Consider the following 20,459-nt stretch of genomic DNA (forward strand, 5'->3'; position numbering starts at 1 on the left):
TACATCAAGACCATCCTGCCTTCCATTACAACTTCAAATTTACTAAATTATCCTTCACCTTGAAGTATCTATAAGGGACATGTAGTCTCTGTCTCTCTAAAAGATATAAACAAGGAGGGTATTTTAGGGAATGAAAATTGCTGACGTGTTCATATAATCTAGAGGTAATCCAATTAAGATAACATTTAATGTTATAAAATGAGACCAAAAAGTGTTATCCAACAAAAGTGGTTTATTAAAAAATTTGATTGAAGCCAATGAAGTTTAGACGCATGTTTTGTTGTGAAGAAACGTGGATCGACTTACTGGTAGACGATCAACTTTCCTCGGGTATGAGTGTGCTATATCACCGATGGTTTTACGGAGTATGAATTCTTCCACCTACAAAACGAGCAGCACCGTGAACTTACCCCTCAGAAAGGGACAGAGGGGTCCTCTTTGGGGTAACCCTCCGGTGTGAGAATAAGATATTGTAGGAGAAGATAATAAAAATCTGAAAGTGAGTAAGGACTTAGAATATATTTTCTTGCTTAACTCCCCTTGTGGAGGTGGTGTGGTATTTATAGTATTAGGGTTTCCAATGATTGGGCTCAGACCCAATTAGGGCCTTTTTGGCCTCCTCCTATTGCTTCGCGCCACGTGTCCTTAGGACACCTGGTGCTTTTTCATTTATTATTCTCTGACCAAGGTATTTCACCTGACCCATGTGCAATCACGTGGTAGCACATGGGTTTTGCTGAGTTGTCCACTCTTCATTGGCAGCTGTCAACATCAGCATATTCTTTATTCCTTAAAGGATACCTTCTGGAAGGTTGTCTGATGAGCACAATCATGGTTGTCCTTATCCTGATTTGGATAAGGACGTGGTTGATTATGTGCACGTGTGATATGCGCCTATCCTGGGGATGCGCGAGGTCTTCTCTTTATTCTCACGCGCAGATGTTTCATGCGCAGATGTGATATGCGCAAGCATATGTAATATGCGTGAGCATATGTGATATGCGCCACGCGCAGATGTGATATGCGTGAGCATATATGATGCGTGAGCATATGTGATACGCGTGAGCATATGTGATATGCGCCACACGCAGATGCGCCACGCGCAGATGTGATATGCGTGAGCATATATGACGCGTGAGCATATGTGATACGCGTGAGCATATGTGATATGCGCCACACGCAGATGCGCCACGCGCAGATGTGATATGCGTGAGCATATATGATGCGTGAGCATATGTGATACGCGTGAGCATATGTGATGCGTGAACATATGTGATATGCGTGAGCATATGTGATATGCGCCACGCGCATAGGTTTTGGCTTTGTGTCTTCATGACATCCTGATTTCAAGCCTCTTGTCTATATCTTGTGGGTTGACCCGCCCCGCTCGATGTTAAGGCGGGTGCATACCTGTCATGTTGCTTCCTGTATAAGGTGATAAATCTTGGTAATCACGGTCATATCTGGTTAAATTAATTAAAATTATTCTAATTTAAGTAATGGATTTCATTAAAATATTACTTTGCTAATTACTTAATTAATTTCAAGGACCACGAACTTCACACGTCACCAAACGAAGATGGTGTTTCATAACACGTATGGGACTTTAGTTTGATGTTTGGGGTCCACGCGGTATATAGAAACTATTTTTTTTTCCTAGTTCATGAATATGGAGCCAATTTGCACACGGTTGATTTTGTTTAGTGCACATATAATTAACTTACGATACTCGCATAAGGTTAAAAACTCAAGAGTACAAAAATTACAAAACTCTAGTGTACAAAAATTACAATTAGTTTATCGATTCGCATCTCTTAACAAATGTCCACACATTCCACCGCAGGTTGACTGAACACAGATGAAAATGGTACGTCAAAAATGAGGGTGCGGTATGATGCCTCATTAGTCATTAGTTCAATTCCGGTTGCCTGAGTTATGTTTCTAATGCCTTTGAGAAGATGTATGACTAGGGATATCATAATATGTCAGGCACGATATGATGACCTGTAGTACTAAACACGAATACTGTAGGAAACCGTTCGCATATAAAATAAAACACTTTTAATAAAATGATTACAATACAAAGAATCAAACCTATCTAGGAAAGCAAGTAAATTACAATACGAATTACACCGGAAAAATCAAAATTACAATACAATTGTAATAAAATAATGCAAGAAAGGTGTAGAAGAAGAATGGTGTCGTAGTTTTTGTAGCCGAGGATCGTGTTTTACACGGGGCCCTTATAAAAAATTCCGGGTCTCTCCCCGTGTTGTTTCTCAGGGTACAACGGCCTAAGCAATATGTACTGCCGGAGAGGGCTCTAGCACCCGAATAGTACCTTAAAGAAAATGATGAAGATGATCAAGAATGTTGTAATTCTTTAGGGAGAAAGTTGGAGAAAACACAAGAGAGAATGTGTTATGTGGTGTGTCTTTCAACCAATGAATACTTTGGTATTTATAGTTGAAAAACCAACTTATTCATCATAACCACATGAGTTGAAACTTCAATCACCATTAAACAAAACTTTAATTTTTGACCAAATTAAATGAATCATTAACCAAAACATTAATTTTTTTGATCAAATTAAAGGACATTTTAATGGCTTTGACTAATTGACTAACAACCTTGAATAAAATAATTCAAAGTTTTTTTTTTCACAAAAAATTTTCCAACAAATACGACATGATAACTAATTGTGTCATTTTTTTCAAACATGAATACGAACCTGTTTAGTGGTAGGTTAACAAGTTAAAACCTGTTAAGGGACCTGCTTTAAGATAGAATGAATAACACATGTGGAATGAAGCAAAATGTTTCAAACAAGCATGCAAGTATTAATTAATACATAATCTATAACATATTTGAAACAAAAAATCACAAATCCGTAACATACTTGAAACATAAAACCATAAAAACAAATCATAACATCCATTAAAAATATAATATCGAGTTCTAACGAAAAGAAGTGAACGTCATATATAAGTATGACTTTAGGTGTAGGACTTTAGGCAAATAAATCAACTTTTTTTCTAATTAAAATCTGAAAAGGTAACTAACATGTTAACATGATTTTACCTGTTAGGATACGAATTTAAACAGATTGACCTGTTTAACACAAGAAATATGTTAAGCTCAAATCCAAACATGTTAAAACCCGTGTCTTGTCATGTCGTGTTAACAGGTCCATGCAAAAAATTGACAACCCTACGTAAGACGCAAGAGATGATAAATTATTCAATGTAGACAGTACACCAACTAATAGCTGACCCATGAATCAGTTAACTCTCTCTTATATATGCACATGATTAGATTATACAGTTATTTTCTTTTCGAACAACTCTCAAGTTACTTTTACTTAAATGTTAAAGAGTGGTCCTTGAGGGCAATACTCGACAACTTGAGTTCAATGACCCACGCAAGCTAGCAACATTTAATCAAAAAGCTTGAATGTTGTATCACCATATATAATACTAGTATGATTGGTATAACTTTTGCGTATCTTTGCATCATATACTTTAAATCATTTAACACCTTATTATATGTTCAATCCTACTTACATAATTAACAACAATGAACTCAAAGCTAGCATGGTATAAAACCATTAACGACACAAGCCAAACAACTCCATTAGTTTTCAAGTGTGAGCCAGGCATGCATCCAACACGAGCATTTGACCACTACATTGACTCCTAAGTGTGAGTTTACCCCAAGTATGGGTTAGGCATCCCCTGGCGTGGGACAATCCTGAATTTAATAAGCTCATAAGTGAATGTGTCCTTAAGCGTGATCCAAACGTGCCCAAAGTGTAGGACAGTCTAAAATTATTAAATCCCCAAATGCGAGTTTGCCCTTAAGTGTGGTTCGGACGTCCCCTAAGAGTAGGACAATCCAAAATTATTAAACTCCCAATTATGAGTTTACCCCAAGTGCTAATTCAAATAACATTGTAAAACAACCTTAAAGTGGAATAAATCATCATAGACGGTATAAACTTGATGTCAGATAGTGTTATCAGTGGTAAAAATGGTACAAGAGATCTATTAGAGATGGAGATGTGTCGTCTAAGTTACTTAAGAATTGAAAGAAGGGTATTATAGAAAAAGTGTTACCAGTTAAACTATGTTTACGTTTTAAATAATACTTTACACACAATTTATATGATTTCTTATTTTAAATGAGACTTAGAATCATGAGCCACTTAGTTGATAAACACCATAAATATAAGAAAGATGTGTTTTTAGATATTGTTAAAACTTTAGGTAGGCAATGTGGAAGCATAACCATTCATTGAATGTTTGAATCATTTGAGTTTTACTTTGACAAATTCCCTATCAAGGCAGGTACTAAAGTAAACTCAGAACTTATATAATTAAATACTTACACTTTTAACCCTTTAAATTATTGATGGGCGAAATTATATCTATCGTTATCATATAAAGAAGATGTATTTTTTTTTTTAATTATTTTGAATATTTTTTATACAAACTAAAAAACATTTCTATAAACAAAATTTCTTGTCTATGGAAGCTAGGATTCAATTAATTGATAGTCAATGGATTAAGAAACATTATCATATGCTCACATAGTTTTCTTTAGTTATGTATTCAAAACTAGGGGTGCTCAACGAGGTGATTCGACCATTAGCTATATAACTATACTAGGTTATTGGCCCGTGTATCACACGGACGAAAATTAATAAATTCGATATGATTGCTTATTTGAATAAATATAAAATTATGAATTTAGGTGGAAAGATGATTTTGCATAAATATTATGTTTTTTTTTGTATTTATAATAAATTGGTTGAATAGAAAGTTATGAGAATTGCATGTTCACTATTTAACAATTTAACGTATTTGCTAGTAATTTATTATTAGGTGTATAAGATTAAAATATCACATAATCGTTAGACGCAAAAATTTGTATGAGCTATTAAAATATAATATTGAAAAACATTAAGTTATAAAATATAGTAAACTATAGTATGATGGAAGTTATTGATTGGAGAATTTATGAAATTGCATTTTACAAAAATATATAAAAACCATTATGTTTGATAATATTTTGTGAAGAAACTTGAAAATGGAGGAATAGCATATCAATATCGATTGTCTTATATGGTAAAATGGCTTTTGATTTTCTATTTTGGCTATTTAGTAACATAATTTATTAAATTATAAGTAATTTAAAATAGAGGTTACATCCATGTTATTAGCTTACTAATTAAGGATGTAGTGGCAAACAAAGTAACATATTAAAAAATATTTAATTCTAATTCTAATTTAAATTACTTAATTAAATAATTGTTAAAATTGGTAAGAGTGTATGTAGCATCCTAAGTGGACATGCTAGAATGGTGCCATGTGTCCACATGATTTTGCTTTAATAGTATAGTAAGATAAGATGAGGTTGACGTATTTATAGTTTAAAGCAAATCGAGCTTAAACAAGCTAAAGTGCAAATTTAAACCTAAATTGGAGCTTAAATAATAAATGAATTCGTGCACACGCTTTAAATATGAGTTTGACTATGCTCGCGATTTTATACGAGCCTACTATTTAAATAAAATATAATGAATTTATTTTATCTAATAACTATATAGTTAATTAATAATATAAATTATAGCTCTATTTATGTCATAAAAATTACATCAATTTATAAAAAAAAAAGTAAATAATTACATTATCGTTGAAATAATTCACTACACTAGAAAAAGTGCAATCACACTTGTTGGTGCATTTTGTGACCGTCGCTATGCAATTCTGATCAGCGGAAACGATGTACGAAGTTAGGACAACTTCGCCATAGGCGAAGTTAGAACAACTTCGCCATAGGCGAAGTTGTAACAACTTCGCCTACAAGCCCAAGCCCGTGAAGTTGTTTATATATATATATGTGTCTTGGTTAGGTCAGAGTATCCAGAAAGTTAGAGTTTTGAGTGATCAGTTTAATTGTCTTGAGAGAAACCGAGAGGCAGAGTCGTGTGAGACGGCCCGAGGTAGAGCTCACCTCGGGTCGGCCGTGTTTCTGTTTATGTTGGTATGTAACGAGTTATGATTATTATATGAAAAGATCTGCAGATGTGTTTATCCCTTTCGTGTGTTTGTTCGTGTATGTGTTTGTGTGTAATCGTGTTCTTCGTCTTCTACACCATTAACGAGTCTAGGAGGATTCCGCACTCCTAGACCTCGTGCGGATCTCGTATCGATCGGCGACGTCCCGTGAGAACTTACAACACTATTGTTCCAAGTATGCAAATAATTAAGCTTTTGATCAAGTAATTACTTTAGTTATATACACAATTAGTTATACAAGTAATTACACTTTGTAATAATAGTATTTTTATATAGATTAATTATCTCGTGCAATTAGAGTATATATCTTGTATAAATACAGTAATTACTTTTGTTATCACGAGTGTTTCTACAAGTAGATTAAGTATCGTGTATAACTAGATTAATTATTTATAATTGTATAATTAGACAGGTCGATTGTAAAATGTAAAGTTACATAGCTCCTCTACTTTTAAGATTAGTTACTCTAGTTATATTTTAGTCATACTATTTGATTACATATTACTCTACTAATGAAAGCAATTATCCTAGTTATGTTCAATATCGTAATTCTTTTATTTCTTCATGCAACTCTTCAGCCGTCGATAGCAATAGTAATTAATAACAAAAACGGATACACCGACTCAGATTGTTCAATTTGATCGGTTCAATTGATCAATCATCTGATTCGAAAGCTTCAATTTCCTCTAGTTTGCACAACGAATGCTACGACGTAGCTTGTTCAGTCTAATTCGCAAGGTTCAATTGATCAACTAATCTTATTAGCAAACTTCAATTGATCGACCAGTCTAATTCGCAAGCTTCAAATGTTTGATCAGGTATTTACAATTTACTACCTCACTATTTTCTTTAGGTTCATTCACTTCGTACACTTAGTAAGCTGAAACTATCTGTATTTGATTTAAACCCACGATAAGTAAACGGCATATATTCTTTATACCCATAAAAGTATTGTTACAAATAAATATTTATATAATCATTATGATAGATAAATAGTTATATTTATATATAAATAAATCTATAATATATTTAATAATAAAAAACAAGCCGGTCATGATTTAAAAAAAAATCGTTAGTGAGCTTGGCTTGAGCTTTAGGCATAGAGGTTGTAGTGGATCGAACTTGAGTTCTTTAATATTAATGAGTTGAGCTCAAATTTAGACGAGTATAAACAAGTTTGTTTATACCCTAAAAAGATGAGGTATTCTTACTTTGATAGTCATAACTAAATAAATAATTCATTTCGTCACTAGAGTACATAGAAAATAATCTTGAATAGTGTAATAAAAAATATGGATGTTTAAAAGAAAAATCTATCTTCGAATGATTATCAAAAAGTTTATCTATGAGTTCATCAGAAATTGACCCTCGTTGAAATGTTGACTTTGACTACTTTTTTTTTTGCTTGCCTACGCATTCACCATCACCTCTATGCTAGTGTGGTAGTGATGCTTGCAAATAACTAAAGAATAAAAGATGACATTATCATTATCATTATCAACCGATCACGTTCTTTCATTTTATTTTCTTATTGAAAGGATCAAATGATCACATTGTATAATTACTAATATACAATATTATAACTTAAAATATTTCGTTTTCATTTTCTTGGCAAACTGATATTTTTCAAACAATCTGTTGACTACTACTTTGACCCTCCCTTTTCATTGGTCAACTTAGCCAACCTCATATATTGAAAACCATTAATTGAATTTGTCGAATCGCACCAAACCAAACACACCAGAACCGAACAGCACCAAACATGGTAACTAAATTGCATCACGCTGAAGAAACACGGAACCGATCCCGTAAGGGTCGGATCTATATTTTCACCGACTACAGGTTATGAAATAAATCTAATGTGAGACTGAATCAGATCTTCAACTAAATCCCTGCTGACTCCTGCAAAACAGACCACCGTGAGCCTCGTTACGGAAATGACAAGATGGGGGTCTTCCCGTAACCACCCTCTGACATGAGAATAAGTACAGCTCTGTAGAGAAAGAAAGTAGTAGAGTGATTGATGTATTATGTGAAGTGTGAATGAATAACTTATAATGATGATGAAGGTATTTATATATCCGGGGAATGGAGGAATGTGATTGGTAGTTAATTGATACTTATAAATTATTACACAGTTAGCCGTGCGCAACTAAGGAGAGGTGTTATAGTTATCTCTGAGAGAAACAGGATTCAGGTGAGTTTTTAGCCCCTTTCTCTTTGAATGTTTCGGGGCCGTGCGCATACTTGTAAGAAAAGAAATGGTGTAAGATCATTGAGTATAACAATGTATTGTGAGATATTATCATATGTTTTTAATTATACATATACATATATGAATGTAAGAATTAGTGTGGCACCCTTACAATATATGTGCAAGAATTAGGGTGGCAGACCCTTATAATATATGCGCATGAATTAGGGTTGCAAACTCTATAATATCTGTGCAGGAATGAGGGTGGCAGACCCTTATAATATCTGTGTAAGAATAAAAGTATAAATCATAAATGATAAATTATGAGAATGAAAGAAGTAAAAAAGGTAAGTATAGGTTGCATGTAAGAATGATAGGATATGAAAGTGTATGTTTAATGTGTAAGAATAGCCTACAACTTGTTAAACTAGAACTCATTTAGCGTAGCTGACTTTTAGTATACAAACAGGTTAGTAGAATGAGACAGCTGGCTTGAGACAGGACACATGGTAGTGAACTTAAGTGGCTAGCATCTAAAGAAAGAAGGATGTTATTTTAAGACAATTTTTGATGTTTAAGGTCAAGAATTGAATGATTTGTAAGAAATGGTTAATGTTTTATATTTCTGCAAAAATTTTAATTCACTCTAATATCCAACACCTAATATAGGGCACCGGGATCAGGACCTTACAACCCGATTAATAGTTACACTTTACATGTATATTACTACATCCGTCCCATTAAAAATATTCATATTTCCTTTTTTATTTGTCCTATTTGTCCCATTACAAATGTTCACTTTCAAAATTTATTAGCAAATTTCCAAATTTACCCTTAAACACACACAACTAGCATTAATAAACAGTATTGGTGGATCTAATTTCAAAGACATTGTTGTTATTTGGTAAGCAAAAAAGTCAATCATTCAATCTACCTTAAACTTTGTGTTTTTCAAACCATGACACTTTTAATGGGACGAAGGGAAGTTAGAGTAGGATTGCTTTAGTTATTTCCAAATACCAATTTGAATTCTCATTGACCAATTATATATGATACACAAATCGGTTTTTAAATTTGCATGCCTTTTCAGTTAATAATTATTCTTTGAAATGATTTACTGAACATTCGGTATGCTAAATGATTATACCCATATGGCTAAAGTTATTCGAGAAACTGTATTCATACACACACATATACACACACAAACATGCCCGTAAACATGCATACAAAAGCCTCCACTTTTTTTATAGATCATTAGGGATATCAAGAGCATTTAGAGAGACGGTTAAGCCATTAGTTCTTGTTCTAGTACCGAATAGTGAACACCCCTAAGCTCTAGTACCGTAGTACAAACTAGGGGCATTTAAATAAAATACTGAATCATGGCTAAGATCTATAAATCTAATGGAAGAACTACGAATCAAATTTAAAATTATTGAGTAACCCGATTAACCGAAACCTAATTAACCCGAAACCGACAAACCCGAACCTTAGTAGGTTTCAAAAGAAAAGTATTACTACATCCATCTAAAGTACTAGTATCCACACATACACCAGAAAAGATAACATTTGTGTGTGGCAACCTCCAAAAGACAAACCATAATAACTAACTTGTGCATGCTATCACACTAGGCATTATCGACTGTAGGGGAATTCACACCATCATTGATGAAACCGGCGCATGGCAGACTCTAACCCGACCGTTTCAAACAACCACACGGTCTCGCATGCAAAGCATTTACCTTACCAACTTTTGTTACTATTAAATCTAAAGCCTCTCTAGAATTTTTTTCATAACAATAGACTAAAGATTGGACGCCTATGGTGATGATGGAGAATGATTTGGCTATGTTCAAAGGTTGATTTTATATTAGCGGCTTGCAACTTCACCATGCGATCAACGATTTATCGGAATTTTCTAGGGTAGCTTTGTGGTTTCTCAAATGTCTCTTTAACAAAGAATGTCGACTTTCCACTTTATTGGTTATATGATTACCAAAATTGAGATGTTTATCGCACCATGCAGACACATAATTATCTTTGCTAGGCTTCAACCATGTATCATACGAGTAAGGAAATAGTCTTGTAATCGTAAAAACAATTGGTAACGTCTCAATTAACAGTAACAAGTACAACAACACGGTGAATAGTATTAAGACTTACTTGGGTGGCTTAAAGAGTACTTTTCTTCAAGTCGCTAGCAATGGTAAAGGTACGACTCCTTTGTGGGAGAATCGATTAACACTCCCCACTTACGGAGGAAGACCTCCCATTCTTCTTCATGTCGAAAACTTAGATTGTGGTGCTTGGTAATATTTTGATTTATGTGAAATTGACACAATATCATTTCAGCGTCTGTGAATTGCCATTGACATGCATTAATCAAAGCATACTCTCTTTCTGTTACTATGCCACGAGGCTGGATAAACTTGTCCAACGTCCATGTTACTTGGCTTAAGACCCATGTGTAACTATATATCTTCTGTTTCGTCACTTATAAAAGCGAAAGCTACACAAAAAGTCTTACGGGTGGAAGTTGCACCTACAATCTCAACAAATGGCAAAATTTACCTATTCGTCTTGTATGTTGCATCTATGAGCAGCGCATGTGGGAATGCATGCCAAATCAGGAACGATAGTTCATGAACAATGAATAGCCTCTCCAACTTGTGAGTGGATATATTTTCCGTGTGCCCTTGTAGGTAACTAGCATTAGCCAGTAGTGTGAAAAGAACTTGAGCTGGAGACTTATTACCGTGGAGGGATACTCGTTGCCTTTGTTGTTCGTTGTGTACGTTTTTCTTTACCATAGACGCGCAACGAGGGTCATTTTTTCTCATTATTAATATAATGTCTTGGGGATCCACATTCTGGTTTGTCAGATCCTTCTCCAAAACTTTTTGCTCAGGGCTTAGCCTCTTTGCAAATACATGACCTTTCATTTACATAGCATCCGAATAATTATGTGTACCACACACAACTTTTAACTTCCAACTATCTTCCTCTTATGGCATTTTGCAATCAACTGAAACGAACAGTTGATTTTCTTAGTACTAGTCGGTCTGGCAGTCGCCTCACCCTTGTATACACCACCACGATCACATCTAAGAAACACCTTGTTCTTGTCTCCAGCAACATTTGTCTTAGACCTTTGGGTCTGACTTACTAATTTTCAAGATTCTTCTGAAAAGTTGCCGGCATACGGTTCGTATTCTTTCTCATATCGTTCGCATGGTCAGGTAAAGACTTACAGACCGATCCTCTTTGTTTATACACACTTCCTATAAAAGTAATTGGCATACGGTTCATATTATTTCTTATACAATTCGTATTGATTAATTTTCAAGATTTTTCTTAAAACCTACCAGCATACGGCTCGTATTCTTTCTTTTATAATTCATATGGTCATTTTAGACTTACCCGCTTCGTATGAAATGTCATAGGCCTCGTCTTGTATATACAAGAGAGGATACTAATTTTATACAAAGGGATACGACTCGTTAAGTTTTACTATATACGACTCGTATGGTTTTCTATACGATTTGTATGACTTCTTTGATTTGACTAACTGAAGTGATTATTCCATAAGCTACGTATGTCCAGTATACGATTCCTATGATCACTATGACAAGATGGGGGAATGGTGTTAAATGTTTTCAAATGGTGTGCACGTAACCTCTTTCAGTACTGGGTACCAAGGTTTAAAGAAAAAATATCAGGATCGGTACCGACGTCGGTATTTACCGAATTTTCGCTTATGGTACTGGTACCGAATCGAGCATTTTCATTACTGGTATCAAGTTTTTGAGAAATTCAGGATCAACCCTGTTTGTTAGTAGGCAATCACGAGTGATTAGTATTTGTATTTATGAAGGCCAGGGTGTCTGGCTACCCCCTCAATTTTTTTTTATGAAACACGAAAAAAAAAATTCTTTTATCTGATATATTTGATACCCCTGAGCAAACATTATAATATCTTTAAATTTAAAACAAATTTTAATACGCCACTAAATTCTTCTAGATCTAGCACTTGGCCATGAAGTAAGATATGGTTTATTGTTTATAGAAAACAGTGTTAAATGTTTTGTAATAAATTAAATAAAGGCAAGATAAGTACAGCTCATATGAGTCAAAAAGTACCAACCAGTGCAGAGTTAACATGTGGTATTTGTTGTTTATACTATTGGTTTCTTGCTCCTTCACTTAATCAGGTGCAATGAGCTTAGCTAATCTTACGGAACTCATAAGTGGGAAAAAAAATGACATCGTTAACATGTATGCTAACTGTACACAAGTTAACACAAATCAACCTACCTTTAGCTAAAAATGATCTTAAACATTCTCTTGATCTCTAAATCTTTACCTCTGCGCCTCGGATTCCCGTTCTCTTCGATAAACAAAAACCATATTAAACACGACTCTTCCAACTCGTCGTGTCTTTCGCTTCTTTTTACTCAAACCTGTCTTCTTCTCCTTCTCATCAGAAGGTACTGAAGTGGGTACATTATGAATCCAGAAAACCGGCACCAATGCTGCTAAACACTGTATAGCAATCCCTACTGGAAGCTTTGAATAATCAGCTGACGTTATTCCAAGACACGACGCCATTCCAACCCCCAAAAACCCGCTACAAATCGACGATAAACAAAGGGCCGATGCCAAGAATGACATTAGCGATCCCTCACAACCCGAGGGGGCTAAACTTGCGAAAAGAACTTGAAAAGGTAGAATCTTGAACGTATTGATCATTTCTGCTATACCCGAAATACAAACAACAAACACATTGTTTGGGATTCCAAGTTTCAGATTCACTTGTTTCACAAGAACAAGATCAAGAAGTAAAGAGCACGCGTATAATATTTGAACGGTGCCAATTAGCTTCCTCAACGAGATGGTTTTAAAGTAGCGGTTGTAGAGGATGGTTACACCTATTAAAAGTACTTGACCGACAACTTTTGACAACCCGATTACAAACGGATCAAGATTCAAGATTTGTATTTGGTAACAAAATAAAGAGCCCGATAAGATTGGTACCATGGAAAAAGAAGCTACAACCCACGAAAGTGACTTGAAAACGCGATCATCTTTAACCGCCAAAACGAGATCAAGAATCTGTTTCTTGATGCTTGATGAGATTGATTCATGATGGTTAGAAGGCTTGGGCAAACGAAAAGATTCTTCCTTTGTTGTTAAAGATAACATGAGTTGAAACGAGAGTAATGATGTAAAGATCAAGAACATGGATTTTGGTTTTTGTGTTTTTAATAAAAGGAAACCGCCTAGACAATTGGCTAGAACTCCACCAGAAGCTAAAGCCATGAAGGCATAAGATTGCAGACCGTTTATTTTGTTTTTTTGACCATATTCCGCAACTAAGGCGTCATTCACAACTTCTGTAATCGATGCACCCAGATTACTAACAAGAACACATGTCATGAGAATCGGTAGTGCTTCACTGGCAACCGGGATTAATGCCATTGAAAGCCATGATAACATCTGCAGCACAACTGAAAACATTGAAATCAATCACTAAATTCAAATATTTAAGTGACCTATAAACCGGTCAACTTGGTCTATGTTTTATCTTTAATGGGTCAAATTGGTTTAGATAGAGGATTTAACTAAAAGTAACGGGTCAAACGGGCTGAAAGTCACCCGTAGAGTATTCAGCTACATTAAAACCTCTTAAATCACTTTAATAGAATTTAGAAAAAGGTTAGATTATAAACAAAAATGATTCTTAAATTTTTTTAAAAATTGTTTGTTGGTTGGCCCGGCCCGGCCCGTTCCAACGTTACCCATGCCCGTTATCCGATCCTCTCGAACCACCTACTAACTCAAAATTTCCAACAAGATGTACTACAAAAACATTGCTGAATTGTAGATATAATCAATATAATTCATCAATGATTTTATGGGAAATTCAAGAATACACAAGATTTAATTCCACTCTTTTTCACAACATATATAAGTTAGGAATAACTTTTTTATAAAGAATATTCAAAGAAACTCCAATTATTGCCCAATATTTTTGTAAAGTTTGATGCTTTATTAGAAGAATGAACCCAAAATCATCAAGCTACCCAAATGCAATTATGTGAAAATTAGCAAAAGCAATGCTAACTACCTAATGGCACACACAATAGCATTCATGTGATGAATAGATGAACAACTAACCTCCAATAGAAATATAAGGCAACCTATGTGAACCACCAATATACAGAGCATCTGACAATATCCCATAAAGAGGTTTTGCCACCATAGGAAGATTAGCAGAGTTCTGCACCAACTGTAATGTTGAAGGATTCATATTCAAACTATTAGCCATATGGAAATTTAAAACTAACCATGGAAAACATCTAAATCCTTGAACCCAATACCCAAGCCCACAAAGATTCAACAGATCTTGAATCCCACTAAAGTTTCCATCTTTTCTTTCAGTTTCCTTTTTCTTGGTCTTATTCAGGTAGAACACAACAGGGTCAACCATATCAGTTCTTGGGCTCCTGCAGTTTGAGGGTTTCAAGATTTTATAAGGGTTTTTGTTCTTGGGTGATATGAAGTGGGTTGGTGTGTTGGATTTGAATAAAGTTTGAATCTTTGCAGGTTTCTTGAATAGTGGGTTGAATGTAAATGATGGGTTTCCATTGCAAACTGATGATGAAGCCATGTTCTTGAATCTTGGTGAACACCAACTTTGGTGGTGTTGAATCTTTGAAGAAAGATTGTGAACTTGTGTTCAAGGAATAATAATTTGTATAAAAAACAAGAAGATATAGATGGATCCAGACTAATGAAAATAATAATAATTAAAGGTTATGGTGGAGAAATAAAAAATACAGAGTCTCCAAGAAAGAGAAGCCTCGAGAGAAGGAAGAAAGATAACACCTGTATATAATTTTGTTTTTTTATATATATTTATGATTTTGAGGTTTTGGTTTGGCTTTGTTATTGGGGGATCTAAATGGGTCCTGAATGGAACAGAGACAGTTCATAGTTAGGCCTCTCTCTATCTATACGTGTCAACTAGACAGTTATTGTAGGAGTTAGGGTTTATGTTGTGTGAATCAAATGCATCAAAAATTATTATGTGTTGTTAAGCTTAGGTTATGTACATTTGGAATGTGCATTATCATAACTTGATGGTTATTTTGAAATTAAGGGTTTCTGTTATGAAAATTAATTGCATCATCAACATGAGTGGTTAAGCTTAAATTATTAAATAATGTTTAATGTTTTTGTAGACCAAAAGACATTTTCCCTTTCTTAAGTTTTCATCATTATTCATCAGGTCTAAAACCATTTAAACCGGTCATCGTCAGTTTAGTTGGTTGTTCTTTTTTTTTTTTAATTATTAGGTTTGACGGTCTTTTCATTTTAGTACCAAACATTTAGGTTTATAATTTTTCCCAGGCTTAAGAATTGCATTAGTTTTATTTTACTTTACTTTTACTGTATGAGATATATAAGACTTGCATGTATGTAATTATGTAATATGGTAAAATCAATGTCAAATCAAAATTTTAAACATGGACCTATGAAGTGTTGATGTTGCCTCCATGATCATATGTGAAAAGTATACAGCTTTTAGAACAAAACATGTGACATTATTAGATAAAGTGATATGTCGTTGATATGGTTTAATCTTGTATTTTGAAATATCAAAACCAGTACACCTTTTTGAGTTTAGTAGAAAATACAAATGGTGTCTATTTTCAAAATTTTTACATTTATATTACATTTACCTTGTCCTTTTATTACATACAAACACCTAATAATTCCAAAACTAGGCCTTAAAATATCAATGGTTTGGCAGAAGTTAATAATAAATCAATGACCATAAGTAACAGCTTGGTTTAAAAGCAGTCCAAAGTAGGCAATAAATATCCTACTTAATAAAAAGCTTACCAAAATTAAAAGATATTTTTCAGTAAACCCAAATTCTGCATTAATAATAAATGTAATCTTGGAATACTTACTAGCATTCTTAACATGGAAAGTAATGATGACATGGTACCATAAGGCCTAACATATCAGAACATAAATGGGTCTTGAAACCTAAACTGAACTAAAACCAAACCATTTGTCAAGTCGATGAAAATTGAAACTAGACCATTTATCGGGCAAACTTCATTTGCGTCATCTAAACTCCCGATAATACTTGAAGAATACAATAACAAGGAAAAGAAAACTATGCACGCACAGGTCAACATTTACTGTTGACCTTGGTTAACAGATCATTTTACAAAATATACAATGCTTCCACAACACACAAAGATCTTGAAGAATTGAGATCTGGTTTGCGTTCGTTTCAGATCTTAAATTCAACTCTAGTACGGAAGTCCACTTAAAACGTCTTGATCTCCATAAGTCAAGGCGTTAAGTCAAAGTTTGACTCGAGCAGTGAACGGAATTGAGCAAGAGAGGATACCGTATAATCTGGTTTATGTTCAATATTGGCATAGTTTGGGGAATCAAACCTACCTGTTTCATCAAGCAAAAATGTAACTGCTCCAGCCCTTTTCCCACAAGCTACCTGAGATCATAAGTTTAGAATCATAAAAAGGTAATAACCTAACGATACTAAAAACGCACGATAGAAATTATTAATATGTTACAGTTTTAGAATCACAAAAAGATTACTCACATCATCCTTGAGGCTATCACCAATCATTACCACTTCATTAGGTTCAACTCCCCAAGTTGAACAAATATGAAGCAGGGGAGCAGGGTCGGGTTTATAGGGACGAAATTCCCTGCTCAATGCTGGAGAAAACGACATCTGTAACAATATATATCATGATATAAGTTAATGAATTACAGATTTAATAATGTAAAACTAAGAGGCAGTAATATTATAGTAGTAAACACAAGAAAATAGAAAAATATACCCCAAATCGTTCATGAAACAAATCAACAGCTGATTTGACATTACGAGTGATTATTCCTTTCCTGCAAAAAAGCATTATACATGTAAATTAATCAGATAAAGAATTCCATTATGCTTCCATGACTCCAAAATTTTACATATCATTTAATAAAGCCACAGAAATTATGTAATGGTCAAGTTCTGTGACTCACAACGCCTTTTGTCTAAAAAAATTATTTTTATATCATATACATGGTTAATGTGTCAAATATGATTATAGAATTAATGTTATTTCAACAATAGTTTATTTCTTTTTATAAAATGGTTTAGTAGATATAATGCATTAGAAATACGCTTTGGGTAGGTTTTTCAACACCTTTGACATGTTTGCCCAAATATTTTTATATTTTACCCATTTGACCCACCGTAGGTTAAGCATTAGCTGAATCGCATCATTCTTAATAGGGGTGTAAATGAGCCGAGCTTGAGCTCGGCTCGTTTAACTTATGAGGGCTGGAGCTTGAGCTCGACTAATTTCGAGCTTTAATTCTAAAGCTCGAGCTAGGCTCGTTTAACGTATGAGGTTTCGAGTTCGACTCGTTCAAGCTTTATTTTAAAGCTTGAGCGCAGCTCGTGATCAGTTTTCAAGCTCGAGCTTGACTTGTTTATTACATATTAAATTATTAATTATTTAATTAAATCATTTACGCATTTATAATTAATTTTTATATAGTTAAAATTATAACTTTTATTTATTATATCTTTATCATAATTTTATATACAATAAATACTATGCAAATATATATTTACTATATTCAATAAAAAAAATACAAACAACATGCCTGTTTAGACTCGCGACTCGCGAGCCTACTCGAGCTTGTTAAGTCAAGCTTGGGCTCAAGCTCATTTATCAAACGAACTCGTTTTTTCTCCGGCTCAATTCGATCTTTTAGCGAGTCGATATCAAGCAACTCACAAGCTGCTTGGCTCATTTACACCCCTAGCCAAAACTGCATCCTCTATTATTTTGTAACAAATTCATAAAAAGAATAATCTAACCTGATATTCCTAGAGCTAAGAAAACCACAAAGGTCTGCAGCACCTGCATTATGGTTCAAGAATAACAAGATAAGTCTTTTACTACCAAATCAAGCTTTTTTAAGAAAGTTATAACACTTTTGCCTATTTACTGTTAGGGGCTACTACAAATGTAGATGGCCTTTTCGTTTTAACTAAAAATAGCAAGGTTTTGATTCCATTTCAAGATCAAAACACCAATCAATATAACAAGTAACTCAATGGTTGCTAGGAGAGTAATAAAGTAAATTTTGAAACTTTCCGATTAACCAAGGCATGACTGCATGAGGCGGTATCCTTTGTACAACCAAATAAGCTTTATTTACCATCAAAAGTTGCAATCTTTTACATGATTATGAACCTAATCCAACAATAGCATTAGCATTGGGGTCTTGAAAAGGTTTCGCATTCGGGATAATCAGATTGTGTTATTCGGGATTTTGATGATTTCAGATTGTTGATATCACCATCTGTTTGGATGTCCAAATGGATATCTGGATAAACATATTTATTACTTAATAATGTTTACAAAATATATTTAAAAATTTTAAAAATATTTATTTATTTTTGGTATCTGAAATTTCCGAAAATTATCCAAAATATCCAAAATTTTAATTAATATTAACTATTTAATAATTAAAAAAAATATTTTTAGGAGAATTACGATATCCGATATATCCGAATCCGAATCTCCAAATTTCCTGGCATTTCGGGTTCGGTTTCGGATTTTTTTTTGCACACCCCAAGGTCTAACAAATTACCTGACCCTAACAACATTCGGGCATTCAGATAACGGGTTTGCTCATGTCAGTGAAATCGGGTTGGTCGAGTTAATCAAGTACACCTCAGTGGCAACAATTTCAATTTCAGTCTACAAGATTCTCATGTTTTGTCATCTTGAACAATAAATATCCCTTCACATCATTGACCAAGTCAATTATTATAATTCAAAATCAGGGCCATACTTATTGAACAATTTCAATGTCAAATCATAATCAATCAATTATAAACCATAAATAAATTAACCAAGAACCCTAAACATTACCGGGCATAATCTGGAGCCGATCCATCCCTTGCTGCTCAAAATCCGCAATAATCTCGTACGCCTTCTGTTGCTTATCCGGACTCCATTGCTCAATATGGTGCAAGATATCAATACCAGAAGGTGAAGACTTGATTATGTTAAAGTATTGATCTTTACCCAGTACGGCTTTGTACATGGCCGGAAAATCGATGACGGGGACCGTTAGGGTTCCGTCCATGTCAAATACGACGCCCCGGATGCGGGATTTGACGGTTGATTGGGCGGACATGACGGTGGTTAAGGATCTGAAGGAGGCTCTGGTGAAGAGAATAAGATTATGGGGTTGGAACTTGAGTGGCGACGAAGTGAAGGGTGGCATTGTGGATAGGGTGAATCATGACTACTAGTGTGGTCATGTGTTTAGGTGAGGTTAGTATTTCGGACCGGTACCGATACTTTATCTTGAGGAAGAGTTTTTTTGCGAGTGTAGATACTAGGGGAGAGCATGTATCAGTTTGGTTATGTTCGGTTATTTCACTATCGAATCCTGAAATTTGGTTTTCATAATATCATCCATCGAAAGCGGTCTGGTTAGTTTGTTGGTTTGGTTAATAACTAATACTAATCTTGGGCTATAATGTATGTTTAGAAATTCATGAAACAGAGGTATATGACATGAAATACAAGAAATAGAGGTTTAAAAGCTATAAATATATGAACATATGAATTGTTCGGTTGGGTATTTTTGATTAGGCGATGGTACACAAAAAAAACAATAACCGGCTTTTTGATAATTTGGTTTTCGCTTAATTTCGGTTCGGTTATGATTAATGGTTAATTATTGCTCATTCCTAAATTGGAGTGTGAGGCTAGGACCCATGGGACACATAGCCCCATCTCTCTCTTAACCTTCCAAAAACTTTCATGTCAAGTGACTTTTTCTGACTTTATCTTGTCTCCCACCGTTATGTGGCTGCTTAAATATAGGTGTTAGGATAAAAAAAAGTTACTTTCGAAATCAATTCAAGCATCTGTCTATACCAACTCAAACCTTCAATTCTTTCTGCACCAACCTTTTCGTACAATGAGACTTGTCTGGTTCGCAAAATCTAGCTGTACTATTAAAGCATGATGATTTTTCTATGTGACATCATTCTAGGATCTCCGTATAGGATACCATGTAGATGTCATGTGTGTAGTTTCTTATTTTATCAA

At 34.3% G+C, this 20,459-nt stretch overlaps 1 protein-coding gene and 1 pseudogene across 2 annotated transcripts; both read right to left on the minus strand.

The window, feature by feature from the left end:
* Positions 1–12,533: 12,533 nt before the first annotated feature.
* LOC143588062 (putative folate-biopterin transporter 9, chloroplastic) lies at positions 12,534–14,944 on the minus strand. Its single transcript, XM_077069174.1, has 2 exons — positions 14,452–14,944; positions 12,534–13,781 (listed from the first exon to the last, which is right to left on the minus strand). The coding sequence occupies exons 1-2, from the start codon at positions 14,942–14,944 to the stop codon at positions 12,634–12,636; spliced, it is 1,641 nt and encodes a 546-aa protein (XP_076925289.1). The 3' UTR covers positions 12,534–12,633.
* A 1,686-nt stretch (positions 14,945–16,630) lies between these two features.
* LOC143588063 (haloacid dehalogenase-like hydrolase domain-containing protein At2g33255) lies at positions 16,631–19,642 on the minus strand (annotated as a pseudogene). The gene is made up of 5 exons (XR_013145019.1): positions 19,266–19,642; positions 18,203–18,245; positions 17,166–17,226; positions 16,922–17,056; positions 16,631–16,810 (listed from the first exon to the last, which is right to left on the minus strand). The product of XR_013145019.1 is annotated as a haloacid dehalogenase-like hydrolase domain-containing protein At2g33255 (transcript).
* Between the last annotated feature and the right edge of the window lie 817 nt (positions 19,643–20,459).

The sequence above is a fragment of the Bidens hawaiensis genome, unplaced genomic scaffold (assembly GCF_021521415.1).
Source record: "Bidens hawaiensis isolate Kalapana, Puna unplaced genomic scaffold, B.hawaiensis_p1.1 tig00035964_1, whole genome shotgun sequence".
In the NCBI taxonomy this organism is placed as follows: domain Eukaryota; kingdom Viridiplantae; phylum Streptophyta; class Magnoliopsida; order Asterales; family Asteraceae; genus Bidens; species Bidens hawaiensis.

Bases quoted from the DNA above. Each gene is read 5' to 3' on its own strand.
- LOC143588062 (XM_077069174.1), bottom strand. From the start codon at position 14,944: ATGGCTTCATCATCAGTTTGCAATGGAAACCCATCATTTACATTCAAC. The intron at 13,782-14,451 runs GTTAGTTGTTCA...CAATGTTTTCAG, and splicing joins GCCTTATATTTCTATTGGAG to TTGTGCTGCAGATGTTATCA.